Below are 16596 nucleotides of genomic sequence, written 5' to 3' on the forward strand. Positions count from 1 at the left end.
CATGTCAAAAAATCTTTCTTAAAAAACTTACCATTAATCAGCTAATTGATTTATTGGAAAAAGTAGGCAACGTACATGCACGTGTGTAAAATGTCTGCAAAAAAGATGGAAGCTTTAAAGAGAATCAGGGAATTACTTCAACAGGCTTAGCAGCAGGATGAACACAGCTGAGCAAAGAACCAATCACCTTGAAGATAGATCAATAGAAATCTTTCATTTGAATCAAAAAGAAAAAAAAAGCATGAAATACAGAGCCAAGAATCCAAAAGTTGCAGGATAATATAAAATTGCCTAAAACTGCATTAAAGGGTCACAGAAAAAGAAGAGAGGAAAAACAAGACTTTGTCACTGAACAAGTTTGTTCGTCATCAAACAAAACTTGGGTCTGCTCTCCAGACATATCAGTTCAGTTCAGTTCAGTTGCTCAGTCCTGTCAGATTCTTTGCAACCCCATGAATCACAGCACGCCAGGCCTCCCTGTCCATCACTAACTCCCAGAGTTCACTCAAACTCATGTCCATCAAATCGGTGATACCATCCAGCCATCTCATCCTCTGTCATCCCCTTCTCCTCCTGCCATCAATCCCTCCCAACATCAGAGTCTTTTCCAATGAGTCAACTCTTTGCATGAGGTGGCCAAAGTTTCAGCTTTAGCATCAGTCCGTCCAATGAACACCCAGCACTGATCTCCTTTGAAATGGACTGGTTGAATCTTCTTGCAATCCAAGGAACTCTCAAGAGCCTTCTCCAACACCACAGTTCAAAAGCATCAATTCTTCAGCGCTCAGCTTTCTTCACAGTCCAACTCTCACATCCATACATGACCACTGGAAAAACCATAGCCTTGACTAGATGCACCTTTTTTAGCAAAGTAATGTCTCTGATTTTCAATATGCTATCTAGGTTGGGCATAACTTTTCTTCCAAGGAGGAAGCATCTTTTAATTTCATGGCTGCAATCACCATCTGCAGTGATTTTGGAGCCCCCCAAAATAAAGTCTGACACTGTTTCCACTGTTTCCCCATCTATTTCCCATGAAGTGATGGGACCAGATGCTATGATCTTAGTTTTCTGAATATTGAGATTTAAGCCAACTTTTTCACTCTCCTCTTTCACTTTCATCAAGAGGCTTTTTCATTCCTCTTCACTTTCTGCCATAAGGGTGGTGTCATCTGCATATCTGAGGTTATTGATATTTCTCCCGGCAATCTTGATTTCAGCTTGTGCTTCTTCCAGCCCTGCGTTTCTCATGATGTACTCTGCATATAAGTTAAATAAGCAGGGTGACAATATACAGCCTTGACGTACTCCTTTCCCTATTTGGAAGCAGTCTGTTGTTCCATGTCCAGTTCTAACTGTTGCTTCCTGACCTGCATATAGGTTTCTTAAGAGGCAGGTCAGGTGGTCTGGTATTCCCATCTCTTTCAGAATTTTCCACAGTTTCTTGTGATCCACACAGTCAAAGGCTTTGGCATAGTCAATAAGGGAGAAATAGATGTTTTTCTGGAACTCTCTTGCTTTTTCGATGTGCAAGGTCAATTTGCTAACACCAGAGGTGGTCAAGGAAAGGACAGCATTTATTCCAAGTATCAAGCAAGGAGAACAGACACTTCAAGTTCAAAAGACCCTAACTCCCTGATGTCTTTCAAGGGAGGGTTTTTAAAGGCAAGTTGAGGGATAATATTGCAAGGTGCATGATCAACTGAGGTTCAGTTCTCTGATTGGTCGATAGTGAAGACGCAAGGTGGTGTTTCATGAATCTCAATCGTCAACTTTCTGGTTCCTGTCAGTCTAGCATCTACATGCTGGTGGTCAGCAGTTAACTTCCTCCACCTGGTGGGGGAGACTATCTGCAAAACAACTCAGGGACATGGCTCAGGATGTTATCTACAGCCCTTGAGGAGGAAATTAACATCCTTGACTTTGTTTTATGGCTAACAGTCTTGCTTGACTATTTTCCTTTGTTTCTGCATTTTCTCACTTCTCTGATTAAATTTGTTCCTTGGAATTCAAGAAAGAGGATAAAACTTTTCTAGAAACAAGAGGCAAGTCAGGAGACACAGGGTCCTGCTCAATTTTAAAGAAATATCTAAAGAGATAATGACCAAGAATTTTCTAAAATAACATAATGAACCCAAAAAAATCTAAGAACCTCAGAGAAAAAAAACAAACAGAAGTAGAAAGGAAAAAACTTGATAAATGATAATCAAGCTGCTGAAAACCAAAGATAAAGGAAAAGAGCTTGTGGCAACCAGAGAAAAAAGGGACATTATAATACATGCTGCTAAACGAAGATAAGAAATGTAGCAGTGATTTTTTTTAAAAGCTGGAGGGGTTGTGTTAACAGTGGAGAAAAAGAGCCTTTTGAACAAAGACTATCACAAAGATAAAGAGAGGTATCACATAATGATAAAGGGCTCAATTCAGGAAGAGGACACAATAACTTAAAAAGGAAGGCAGTTTCAAAATGAATAAAGTGAAACCATAAAACTACTAAGAAAAATAGCTACGTGTCAAAAGATGTCATTTAAAACTAAGAAATCTACCAGTATGATATTTTATATTCCTAAGATGAACATTAATAAACAGTATATAACTGATCGAAATCCTACGGTGAGAGACAGATGGAAAGAAAGTCAGGAAGAATTTCATCATTCCTAATAATAGGAATTGTTAAGTACTAGTGTTACTCTCTAAGAAAAAGAAGATAGAGTATATTGGATAAAGTTATAAAGGTAACCAGTAGAATATACAAAGCTTTTTAAATATTGGAAGAAATTTAAGCCATTTGTTCAAGGGTTTTTTTAGTCTATGAAAACAATATAGGGAGGCTACTGGCAACAGGCTTGAGTCTGGTTTGCATTTCCTCACTGCCTCCTCTGGAGGACAGCGAGACCAAAGAAAGAGAAGCCTGCAGGGGATGGGAAGGAAGAGAGGGCCTGTTCCTAAGCAGGTGAAAGTGGAGGCAGCCAGTGGGCCTTCCCCTTTCAACTCTTGACAGACCCTGTGGCCTCTTTGAAAGTTTAATCTCGCCCATCAAGTCTGAGACTTTTTTCAAGGAATTCCAGGAGCAGAAGCCGCTTCTCATCCAGAGAGATGACCTTGAACTTCCTGTTCACGCCCTCAGATCTGAAGAGTACTATGGAGGATTCAAAAATGTCTACAGGTGTGTCCATGGGAAGAAGAAGGTTTTAAATCTAGAGGCCAAAGTGCACTTTCTTCAGCTGAGAAAAGACTTTGATCAGAAAAGTGCAACAGTTCATTTCACTACCCTCTGAGAATTACGGATGAACTCTGGAAGTTCTAGGAGAAGCTGGAGTGCTACTTGGGCTCGAATGTGTACATAACCCCTGTGGGAGATCCGGGCCTGCCGGCCCACTAAGATGATGTCGAGGTTTTCATCCTGCAGCTGGAGGGAAAGAAACACTGGCGCCTGTACCAACTCATGGTACCGCTCCCCACCCCAACCCTCCCGCCGCCTCGCGGGCACCTGAGTGAATGAAAACGTGGAGCGCGAGGACAGGAGTTCACGCTGAAGCCGGCAGATCTGCGCTTTCGCAGAGGGACCATCCAGCAGGCGGACACTCCGGAGGGGCTGGCCCACTCCACGCATGTGAGCATCCACACCCCCGGAGCAGTTCGTGGGGAGATTTCCTTTTGGACACCATTTGGGGGCTCGTGTTTGATGCCACAAAGGCAGACGTGGAGCTCCGGGCTGGCATCCGCCGGCGGCTGCTCCCGCAGGTGGAAACCACAGCGGTTGCAACAAAAGATAAGGTGGTTTTCAGAGGATACTTGCAGACCATCTAGAGGGCATCAAAGAACTGCCTTCAGCAGACATGAGGAAGGATGTTACCATGAATGGATTCCCTCCTTACTATATGCGAAGTTCGGCAGAGCTTTTCAACACCAGGTGGACAGTTACCAGGGTTGGACAACACAGTGAGACTGCAATTTAGAGACCACATTGTCCTGACCGTAGGGCCGGATCAAGATCCATCTGACGAAACTGGAGAAAAGATGGTTTACTCTATCATTCCTGAAAGAATAGGTGGGAGACACACATGATGGGAAATGAGGAAACAGTCTCATGGGCTTGCTTTCCTTTATCACATATGGTTGCACTGAAGCAAATTTGGAACAGTTCAGCTAGTTCTGTCAAGGGTAGCTTACTACAGATGAAAGCAAAAGCAAAACCTAGTATTATCCTTCTGCACAGAATGTTTAATCCAAGCAGTCTGTTCCTTTCACTGCTTTTTAATATTAGACGCTTGATTCTGCCAAGATTTGTGTGCTAAGGAGCCCTTGCTGCTTTGAGCCAAGGACAGGATGAGTGTAACTTTTCTTCCCTGTGTATCTAATAAGATGAGATGTACCTTTTACAGGTGATCAGTTGGCCGTATGTACTAACAGGTACATAAAAGAAAGAACAGCAAATTACTAAATGTCCCAGAAGGTGACAAAAACCATACTTCAACAAGTTTATTTAATCCAGTGTGGTAGAAAACACACAGCTCCAATAATTGTATTATTTAAAGTAAATATATATATATATAATAATATTTTTAAATAGCAGGCGAAGGTCAGATATATTAGCCTTGTCAATCAGCATAAGTGGGCCTAAAATTACCTACTAAAAAGAAAGAAAGATTTTCAGATTGGCTTGAGAAGCAAAACCTAACAACACTATTTACCAAAAAAAAATGCAACTGTAACTAAGTGATTAAGAAAGATTAAAAATAAAAGACTGTTCCAAAGTATGCCATGTAAATTGCAAACCAAAAGAAAAACAGACTTTTTTTTTTTATCTAAATAGTAGAATTCTGGCCAATTTAGATTAAGCAGTACAAAGAAGGACATATAAATGCTGTAGTGTGGGACTTCGCTGATGGTCCAGGGGTTAAGAATCTCAATTCAGGGGACTTGGGTTTGGTCCCTGATCAGGGAACTAAGATCCCACATGCTGTGGAACAACTAAGTCTGCACACCTCAGCCAGAGAGTCTGTGCACTTCAAGGGAAGATCTCGTATGATGCAATGAAGATCACACGTGCCACAACTAAGATCCTACACAGCCAAAAGAATAACTAACTTTTAAAATAACAAAAAATAAATGCAGTTTCCAATATAAGATATTATATTAGGAGTATATATGCACCGAATAGATGCATCTAACCGCCAAAACAAAAGAAAAATAAACATATATAATTGGTAAGAGATAAGAATCAGCCTCTTTCATTCTGTGAAAGATCAAGTAAAACCAAAAAACAATAGGCAGAACTAAATCACATTGTTAATGAGTTAACTCTGATTGGCACAAAGCAAACTGCCCTGATTTGTTTGGGGTGGCAGTGTACCCAGCTGAAATATTACTTTCCCAGACTTTCCTGCTCCAGACAGAGTCACATGACTAGGCTCTAACTTATGAGGGGGAAGAATTATCAGGTGGAACTTCTGGGAAATCCCCTTATAGAGAAACAGGCAGACCCTTCCTTTCTTTTCTTATCCAGAAAAGATGGATATGATGGCTCGAGCTTTAGAATCTTCTTGGACTATGAAGACAAGGGCATATGAACAGTGAATATGAAAGATGTTAGGTTTCTAACAACTTGGTAAAATTACCAATCTTGCCTTGGACTACATAATCCTAGGATTTAAAAAAAAACAAAAAAACCCTTGTGATGTTATGCTATCATAGATGGTTCTCTGTTCTACGTGCATGCCTTCGAGAGTGCTTTTTCAGTCACTAAGTTGTATCCAAATCTTTGTAATCTCATGGGCTTCTCTGTCCATAGCATTTTCCAGGCAAGAATACTGGTTGGGAAGGGTTACCATTTCCTTCTCCAGGGGATCTTCCCAACCCAGGGAATCTAACCTAACCTAATCTAATGTAATCTAATCTACCTCTTAATCTAATCTAATCTAATCTCCTGTGTCTCCTCCATTGGCAGGCAGGTTCTTTACCACTGAGCCACCTGGGAAGCCCTCTGTTCTATGTAGCTGCACTTAATCCTAATTGATATAAACTTGAAAGTGAAAAATAAGGCTGAAAAACATTCACCAAAATTGACCATATATTTTAAGACATGTCCAGTTGCTCAGTCATGTCCAACTCTTTGTGACCCCATGGACTGCAACAGGCTAAGGCTCCCCTTTCCTTCACTATCTCCTGGAGTTTGCAAATTCACAAACCAAACTCAGAAAATATAGGATTAGCCTAAAACAAGAGGAGGGTCATCACACAATGGGTGTAGGAGACCAGGTGCCCAGTCAGGTAAATTACAGATGTTGGGCAGAAAGGCAAAGGCTTTTCCTGCCTTCATTGCCTAGATTTTCTCTGTGAAAGAAAAGCCAGAAGTGTTTAAAAGGCAGGGAAGGAAGTAGAGGTAGAGGAGATCTGCATGTTTACAGTGCCACTAGGGGATGAGAGAGGGAGCTGAGCAGGAAAGATTATTTTTGTTTTCTGTTATTGTACTTCAGGCCCAAGAACCAAATTTTCATTTTCAACTAGGAAAAAATACAGTGGTTAGATTCAGAAGCTCATTAAGCTGAAAAAGTGATCCAGGAATTAAGTAAGCAAAACACCCCCTCAAGTCGCTTAGAGCTTGGGGCCCTGGCACAAGCAGCAAATTTGTATACCTGATCCCTGAATGTCAAGAATAAATACCTCTAATTTTAGGAAGAAAGCCAAAGCAAATTCACAAATAAAGATTGAAATAAACTCAACATTGGATGTACCAATTTGATCAAAATTCCCTAGTTTATACATCTTACAAATTAGTAAATTAATATGAATATTAAATGAAATATTTTTGCTATTTTAATAGAAAAAAATTACAAGTGTAGCTAACAAGAAAAGAACATCAACTCTCCTAAAGATATTTTGTGAGGTTCAGGAGAGAGTCACCCCCTTGGTGGTAGACTCATGGTAATAGCAACAGAAACAAGAAAAAGAAATGAACAGTTTTTGTCACTGACAGCCTATGTAACGGAAAGCCAAAGGCCTTGGCCAAACCTAATGACCCAATATATGTGTTTCATTTCCAACTTAATAAAATAATAGAATTTGTCTTTAAAATGGTAATCTAGGATCCAAATTTAAGATTTTAATAAAATATTCCATATAATACAGAAATCCTGTCTATAGAATTTTTATGGTATGTTATGGTCTATGCCCTTGCTAAATCACTACAGTAATAAAAAGCTTAGTCTCTGTACACCATGGGCTGTGAGCTTAAATTTGAAATGTTTTGTGTCCTTCAACCAGTAAATCTGATTTTGCAACCTAATGCCAAAGAGAAAAACCCTATGCCTGACTTCAAATATATCTCTCTGACTTGCTCTTCTCTGTGATAAATACACACTTTCGTCCCATTGACTTGATTTCTAGAACCCTTCCATGCTGGCCTTCTAGATTTTTCAGATAGACTTTGATTTGTCTGCATCCATTTTTACTGCAGTGTCAAAATAAAACACTATCCCAGATACAGCCTCGCCAGCAGAATAAAGGCACGTCTATTAATGCTCATGATTTTAGTAGCTGTGTCACACTTCAGTTCATGTATTTTAGTCCCAATTGTTCCTGAATGGCTCTACATGGTATGGTGATCAGTCAACAAAGTGTTGGGGTAAAATAAAATAGATGTAAGAGCCAGCATCTATTTCTGAAAGTGTATTCCTGAGCTCAGCTTACTCTGTTCCACAAACTTCCACCATAAGCCTAATGATAGCTAAAAGACAATAGAAGAATACCTTCATGATAACTCTGAAGTAGAGATAATAAAACATCAACTATTTGACAAGTTTTGATGTTCAGACCAGATTCCTGTTGGTAACCTAGTATCACACAGCAAGGGAGCTCAAATCAGGTCTGCACACAGCATCCTGAATTGGGAGTGGACAGCCAAGGGCAGCTGTGGGTCTCCCTCTGCACTGGCCCATGTGGCCATACACTAAAGCAAGAAAGGGTGTTCTCAGTGGTAAAAGGCTATTGAGAATTTTTTCTGGGGAGTGTTTAGGCAGAGGAAGTAGAGGTTAAACTTTATTTTGGCAGTGGCAACTTCTGCAACAATAGTACGATCTTCTGAGCAAATAGAGGCCGCAACACTTAGAGTGGCCATGGATCTCTGGACAGATGTTTAATATGGATCACCATTTGATATCTGTTGATATAGTTGGTGGGGCTTCCCTGGTGGCTCAGTGGTAAAGAATCCGCCTGCAATGCAGGGGCTGCAGGAGACACAGATTCGATCCCTGGGTCGGGAAGATCCCCTGGAGGAGAGCATGGCAACCCACTTCAGTATTGTTGCCTGGAGAATCCTATGAATAGAGGAGCCTGGCAGATACAGTCCATAGGGTCACAAAGAGTCAGACATGCCTGAAGTGACAGCACACATGCATGTCGTTGGAAGTGTCTCATGTGATTTTTTTTCATTCTCTTCACATTAGTTGGGATAACATATGTATCCGTATGAATACCTGATACAAATGCCACTCAAAGCATTTTTACTATTAACACAGAAAAAAGAAACTTTATATATAAATATATCATTTCAGCTATTAGGTAGGTGGCTACACTTACAATATATGAGATTTATATGAAATAAACAGTATATGGGGGAAAAGATATTTTATGAGAAAATTTAAATAATTCTTAACCAGTTGATTTCTGTCTGTGATTAAAATTTAGCTTTGTCACTTTTATTTTTATATTTCAGGGATTTTGAAGGCAACCATATCCATAATTTAAGAAATTTGACTTTTATTTCCTGCAGTAATTTAACTGTTTTGTAAGTAATGTTTTGTCCTTTTAAAGCAATGTTTTATCTCTTTTCAAACAAAATGAATCATTTATGTGAACAGGCTCTGGCATACACATACATAGTAATTATAGCAAATGTTCCCTCTCAGTTTGAAGTTTTTTGAAATGAAAGCACATTGGCAAAATTACTGAAGTTCAAAGCAAGCATAACCACAGATTCACAACATGAATCATCACAGTGGTACTATCTTACATGAGACCTATTTTTCTCAAACTTAAGTAATACCCAATTTAGTGGGAAAAAATTCTCATAAACCACCTAGAATCTGTCCTTGAATGGCAGTTTGAGAAATACCAAGATCAAGTCTTACTCTATGAGAATTATTACTGCAAAGGTTGTGGGAAAAAAATAATTATAATTTTTTTCAAAAGCTGCCGAATGTTCACATATGTGAGGATATGACTGTGACACCCACCAGGATAAACTTTAGGATGTTACCGAACATAATTTCTCCTATGCCACTCTGTCTTATTTTAAATCTATATTGCTAGCTCATAACACCAGATCAGTGCAGAAATGAACTGTCAGGCCTTACAGTCTGATTCAGCATCACAAATCAGAGATCTTCTGAGTTGGTCCAGCTTAGAGTAGACATATTCCGGCACCTCCACTTTAAATCACAGCAACTGCCCAATGTGCATGAGCACTATTGTGGTGCTGGGGCCGGGGGTATATTCTGTTAGACAGACAGGCCACAAAGACTGAACAGGCGACTCTAAGACAGTTGTGCTGATATTCAGGCTGTATTCTCAAAGGTCGAGATTTTTCACTCTTATCCCTGTGGAGCTCTTCCCTAAAACACTTTAAAATGTGAACACTATTTTACTTTTATCATCATTAACAGATTTGGGAAATTTAATATTAAAATGAGCTTGGGTGATTTATCATACTAGTTCAATGTATCTTGATATGGAAATGCATTAGATATAATTAGCTTTGTTTTTGCAGGTTGTTAATCTCCTCTACAATAACTCACCTGTAAGTTACCTCCAGAAGCTACAACATCTTTTTTCTTTTTACTTTCAGGGTAATGAGGAAAAACAAAATTAATCACCTTAGTGAAAATACGTTTGCACCTCTCCAGAAACTAGATGAATTGTAAGTTTGATTACACATATATTTTGTAAGTTTGATTACACATATGGCACTACTTCTGTATACCCTGACCCACAGGTATTTCAGGAATTATGAAAGCTTAACAAATATGTGTTAAAGGAAACTATAAAATAAATATTTGAGGAAAGTGAAGTAAAGGAAACAGCTGTGGAGGCGAATAAAGCCAGGGGAAATTAATAAATTACATCCTACATCACTTCAACCCACTGCTAGAGACGGATAGCAAATTTATCTTTAAATTTTCTAGAGAGTGAGGATTCAGAGATCAGGAGATAAAAAGACATCACTTTACTGGTTCTGAAACCAAAGGATAATCTTGGATCTGTAAGATTAGACACTGCCATGGATAACAACATCCAAACCTGTAATAAAGGTCAAGAGAGCAGCTTGAGACAGCTATTTATAACGTCCCATTTTAAGATCAATGACACTGTTCCAAAGGACAGTAAAGCAAGTCTCTGATCAATCAAAGCCTTGCGGTCAAGCCACAGAGTAGGTGATTCTCCAAATAAAATATACGCAAGACAATGGAGGAAGCCCATGCTCTTCAGACAGTTTTTATTTCTTTTTTTTATGGCTTCATTTCTACAATTGGAGTTTTGTTAAAGTCTGGGCTAGCCACTAGTTTGATTTTGTGTTTTCTGAAAAGAATCTGGAGTGTGAACAGAACTACATGTTTTGACAATTAGCTGGGCAGAACTTGGATTTACTAAAACTTTTCCATAAAAAAATTAAAGAATGTAACTAAAATGTTGCTCAGGACACCTTGCTGCTGCTAAGTCGCTTCAGCCGTGTCCGACTCTGTGCGACCCCATAGACGGCAGCCCACCAGGCTCCACCGTCCCTGGGATTCTCCAGGCAAGAACGCTGGAGTGGGTTACCATTTCCTTCTCCAATGCATGAAAGTGAAGTTGCTCAGTCCTGGAGTGGGTTGCTACTCCCATCTCCAGGGAATCTTCAGGACAGAGCGATCAAACCCATGTCTTATGAATTGCAGGCAGATTCTTTACCATCTGAGTCACCAGGGAAGACCCTTAAATGGATGGGTCTGGACCTAAAATGAGTGACTCTCCATTTGAAAGAAGGTTGGACTGCATTCAGTGCCCCTCCTTGCTTGATCCCACCGACAGAATTAATGAGGGCAAAATTAACAACAGTCAGATCCAATTCTCAGAGTTTAAACAGTTCTGGTGAGACTTCCCTGGTGGTCCAGTGGTTAAGACTTGGAGCCTCCACTGCAGGGGGTATGAGTTCCATCCCTAGTCAAGAACTAAGATCCCACATGCCCCACTGTGTAACCAAAAATAATTTTTTTAATTTAAATAGTGGCAGAAACTTTGCTACACGCTTGATTTATTATTACTTGTGCTTTTTAAGTTTTCTTTTAATAAGATTTATGTATTTGTTGACCGTGGTGGGTCTTCATCACTCCCTGGGCTTTCTCAAGTTGTAGCAAGTGGGGCCTGCTCTCTAGCTATGGTATTCGGGCTTCTCATCAATGCAGCTTCTCTTGTGGAGCACTGGCTCTAGGCATGTGTGCTTCAGAAATTGCGGCCCTTGGGCTCTAGAGCACAGGCTTCAGGAGCTGTGGTGCACAAGTTTAGCTGCTCCAAGGCATCTTCCTGGACCAGGGATCAAACTTCTGTCCCCTGCATTGCAAGGCGGGTTCTTAACCACAGAAACACCAGCAAAGCCCTAATTTGTGCTTTTAAAGCCAACTACTCAAGGTAACAATGTGTTTCCTGAGCCCCATTCAGAAATGGACCTTAAGTCCAGTTAAGTTTAGACCAACTTTTCTAAAACAAAAACTGAGAAAATGGTCTTTGTTCTTGTCACTTAGGATCTAAGCCAAATGGTCCCCATAACGTGACTGATGATGAAAGAATTTGTCCGAATTTGCTTTAATAGCCAAAGCCAGCACTCTCACCAGAAATGGCTGAACATGGTAGCTCGAGATTTAATATTCTAGTGGACTCTTCTACATCTGTTTTTCACATTGCCTTACTAGCATGATCGATATTTTACTTTGCTTCCCATATAAGGAACTGGAATCATCCTGCTCCTTTTACTTAAATATGAAAACAGATCTTCAGTCTATTAATTGTCTGCCTGTAGGGATGGAAAGAATAGCTAGTCCAAAACTCAGCTATATGCTGGGAAACCCAGATCTTGCACTGAAAGAGCTCACACCCTTCAGAAGAGAATGTAGGGACAGGAAAAGTTTTAATATGACGCTGTAAATGCTATACATGAGAACACCTGACTCTCCCAGTCATGAAGAAGTGACATGTGAAAAGAATCTTTTTTAAAAAGTATATTTGGCCTTCCCAGGTGGTCCAGTGATTAACAATCCACCTGCCAATGCAGGGGATACAGGTTCAGTCCCTGGTCCAGGAAGATCCCACATGCAGAGAAGAAATTAAGCCCATTGTCCACAACTACTGAACCAGGGGTCTAGAGCCCATGAGCCACAACTGCTGAAGCTGGCACACCGAGAGCTCACTCTCTGCAACAAGAGAAGCCGTCGCAATGAGAAGCCCGAGCACTTCTACTAGAGAGTAGCGCCCACCACCACCACCATGGCTAGAGAAAGCCTGGGTGCAGCAACAAAGACCCAGCACAGCCCCAAAAAATGTATAGTTGATTTACAACGTTGTGTTAGTTTCAGGTGCACAGCAAAATGATTCGGTTTTGCATATCTATTCTTTTTCAGATTCTTTCCCATTATAGGTTATTACAAGACATTGAGTATAGTTCCCTCTGCTATACAGTAATTCCTTTTTGTTGTTGTTTTTTTTTCTGAGCAGAATCTTGAAGGTATTCACCTGAAGGACCAGAAGTAAAGCTTTTTCCAGGTAGAAGGAAGCACCTATGCAAAAACCTGGAGATTAGAATACAGAGGTACATTCAGGTCCTGGTGAAAGTCAATTTAACTGAGCAGAAAGTGGTAGAAAACTAAGCTGGACAGTATAAAATATTTAAAGACTTTTTTCTATCACACTAAGCAGTTTTTATTTTATCTCTTATGCAGCAATGAGCTATTGAAGAATTTTCAAAAGGGGATGAAATTTTTGAAAGATTCCTTTGGTTATCAAATCGGAGAATCTATCCACATAGACAATTCACCCATAAATATGTAAATAACAAAAACAGTCTCAAGAATCATATTACAATATGAACATAGAACATTTACAACAAAGACATTTGTAATTTTGATTATATTGCTTACTTGTTTTTAGTTTTAAAACTCAATCTAAAACTGCCCTGCCCTTTCAAATTCAATAATCTAACTTTTGATTTATAAGCACTCCAGTTTACACAGCATCTAGACCTACATCCTTACCTCTCCCTGCGGCAACTAATACTTCTTGAGGATAGACAGGGAAAGTGGTTAGACTTTCCCTTAGTTTCTCATGATGACATTGGAGAAATCAAGCCTATCTTGCTTAGAAGAATTCTAGGCCTTTCTCATGAGAGTTGCTACTATAAAAGCCACCATAAGAGCTGGTACTGTCCAAAATCTCACAGCTAAGCTACAAAGTCACACCTCAGTGGGCAGCCCCACCTCTGTACATATATGAAGTCTCCTGCCCCAAGAGTATATAAGACCTCGTGTATATCAGCTATGGACGAAACTGAAACCTGAAATAATCCACTTCCAGATAAAAACTATAATCAACTGAAACAAAAGAAAAAATCAAGTCTCCAAACCATATTTCTACTTTAGCACAGAAGGAAGGAAAGAAGAATGGATGGGAGGGAAAGAGAGAGGTGGCAGAGGGGAAAAGAGACAACAAGACAGCACAATATTAATTAAATTAGAAAACTGGATCTATTAGAACCAGGTCAAATGCCATCAAGCATTGTCTCTGAATGAGGAATAAAATGAGGAAATATTTTTATCTTTTACAATTCATTCCCTTTTTTTATTTTGTTTTTTAAATATAAATTTATTTATTTTAATTGGAGGTTAATTACTCTACAATATTGTATTGGTTTTGCCATACATCAACATGAATCCGCCACAGGTATACACATGTTCCCCATCCTGAACCCCACTCCCTCCTCCCTCCCCATACCATCCCGCTGGGTCATCTCAGTGCACCAGCCCCAAGCATCCAGTATCATGCATCGAACCTGGACTGGTGATTTGTTTCATATACGATATTATTCATTCCCTTTTTAAAGTTTTGACTTCTGTTAATTTCCTCATGGCTCAGTTGGTAAAGAATCAGCCTGCAGTGCAGGAGGCCCGGGTTCCATCCCTGGGTCGGGAAGATCCCCTGGAGAAGGAAATGGCAATGCACTTCAGCACTCTTGCCTGGAAAATCCCATGGACAGAGGAGCCTGGTGGGCTACAGCCCATGGCGTCGCAAGAGTCGGACACAACTTAGCAACTAAACCACCACCACCAATTTATATAACTTCACTAGTAACATTGTTTGAAAGTTGTATAATGGTTTTCTAATAAACCACAGAACTATGGATAAAGTCTTAAGAAAATAACATGACATGTTTGCAATTATTTCCCTAGGGATTTAGGAAGCAATAAGATTGAAAATCTTTCTCCACATATCTTTAAGGATCTGAAGGAGCTCTCACAACTGTAAGATTGATATGAATTTTTATCTTCATTTTTAATTTGTTTCATTTTCTAAAATTGCCATTAAAATACACATCAGTATGTGTGTTTACCATTTTAACCATTTTTAAGTGTACAGTTCAGTGGTATCAACTTCATTCATGCTGTTGTATAACGATCACCACCATCCATTTCTGGAACATGTCCTGCTTTCCAAACTGAAGCTCCATACCTATTAAACACTAACTCCCCATCGACATCCCTCCCCAACCAACCTCTATCACTGTTTTGTCTCTATGAATTTGGCATCTCTAGGTACCTCATATAGGTAGAATCATACATACCTTGTTCTTTTACAAACTGGCTAATTTCACTTAGCCTAATGTCTTCAAGTTTCATCCATGCTGTAGCCTGTGTCAGAATTTCTGAATATTATCATCCATATTAGCAACCCACTGTGTGTAAGTACCACATTGTATTTATCCATTTTTCCATTGATGGATACTTGGGTTGTTTCCACCTTTTAGTGTTGTGAGTAGGGCTGCTATGAACATGGGTATGTAAATATCTGTTAAAGAACTTGCTTTCAATTCTTTGGGGTATATAGCCCCAGAAATAGTATTACTGGATCATATGGTAACTCAATTTTTAATTTTTTGAGGAAACATCATGCTCTTTTCTATAGTGGCTGCATTATTTTACATTCTCACTAACTGCACAAAGATTCTAATTTCTCCACATTTTCAACAGCACTTGTAATCTTGTATTTTTTTTAATAATAGCCAACCTAATGGATGTGACATGGTATTTCATTGTGGTTTTGATTTGCATTTCTCTAATGATTAATGATGTTGGGCATCTTTTCATGTGCTTATCAGTCATTTGCACATCTTCTTTGGAAAATGTCTATTCAGGTCCTTTACTCATTTTTAAATTGTGTATGCATGCTGAGTCACTTCAGTCATGTCCTACTCTTTGCGACCTTATGGAATGCAGTGTACCAGGCCTGTCTGTCCATGGGATTCTCTAGGTAAGAATACTGGAGTGGGTTGCCATGCCCCCCAGGGATCTTCCTGACCCAGAGTTCAAACCTGCGTATCTTATGTCTCCCTCATCGGCAGGCGGGTCCTTTACCTCTAGTACCACCTGGGAACCCCTGTTAAGTTGTTAGATCATATATATTTTAGATAGTAAATAATTTCAGATATATGATTTATATTCTCCTATTCTGTAAGTTGCCTTTTCACTCTGCTGATGGTGTTTTCTGATGCACAAAAGTTTTAGATTTAGATGTAGTCCAATTCTTATTTTTTTTCTATTGTTACCTATGCTTTTGGTATCACATATACAAGAAATCACTGCCTAATCCAATGTCATGAAGTTTTTCTCTTATGATTTCTTCTAAGAGTTTTATAGTTTTAGCTTTTATATTTAGGACTTCGATCCATTTTGAGTTAATTTTGTACATTGTGGAAGCTAAGGGTCTAAGCTCTTTTCTTTTTTTTTTTTTGGCATGTGGACATCTATCTGGTTTTCCCAGAACCATTTGTTAAGAAGTTTGTCCTTTCCCCATTGAAAGGTCTTGGCATGTGTTAAAAATTATTTGACCATACATACAAAAGTTTATTCCTGGGCTCTCCATTCTATTGCATCATCCTATAAAACTGTCTTTATGCCAGCACCATATGATTACTGATTACTGTAGCTTTGTAGTAAGTTTTGAGTCAGAAAGTAAGACCTCCAACTTTGTCCTTCTTTTTCAAGGCTTATTCAGGTTCCCTTGAGATTCCAAACGAATTTTAAGATGGATCTTTCTATTTATTCAGAAAAACCGTCACTGGGATCTTGATAGGCATTACACTGAATCTTTAGATTGCTTTGGGTAGTATTGCCATCTTAATGATTTTAAATCTTCCAGTCCCCAAACACAGAATGTCTTTCCATTTATCGGTGTCTAATTTCTTTCAACAATATTTTGTTTTCACAGTGCAAGCCTTTCACCTTTATTCAGATTATTGGGGCTTTTTGGCTGCACTGGGTCTCCGCTGCTACATAAGCTTTCTCTGATTATGGCAAG

The 16596-nt window shown here is 39.4% G+C and overlaps 1 protein-coding gene across 1 annotated transcript in view; it reads left to right on the forward strand.

The window, feature by feature from the left end:
• RXFP1 (relaxin/insulin like family peptide receptor 1) overlaps positions 1–16596 on the forward strand; it is a 116368-nt gene that overhangs the window by 81544 nt on the left and 18228 nt on the right. The window contains exons 10-12 of the mRNA XM_013970550.2: positions 8717–8788; positions 9848–9919; positions 14472–14543. Coding sequence (XP_013826004.2) covers positions 8717–8788; positions 9848–9919; positions 14472–14543 — 216 coding nt within the window. The remainder of the gene's footprint in view (positions 1–8716; positions 8789–9847; positions 9920–14471; positions 14544–16596) is intronic.

Source organism: Capra hircus, chromosome 17 (assembly GCF_001704415.2).
Source record: "Capra hircus breed San Clemente chromosome 17, ASM170441v1, whole genome shotgun sequence".
NCBI classification, from domain to species: domain Eukaryota; kingdom Metazoa; phylum Chordata; class Mammalia; order Artiodactyla; family Bovidae; genus Capra; species Capra hircus.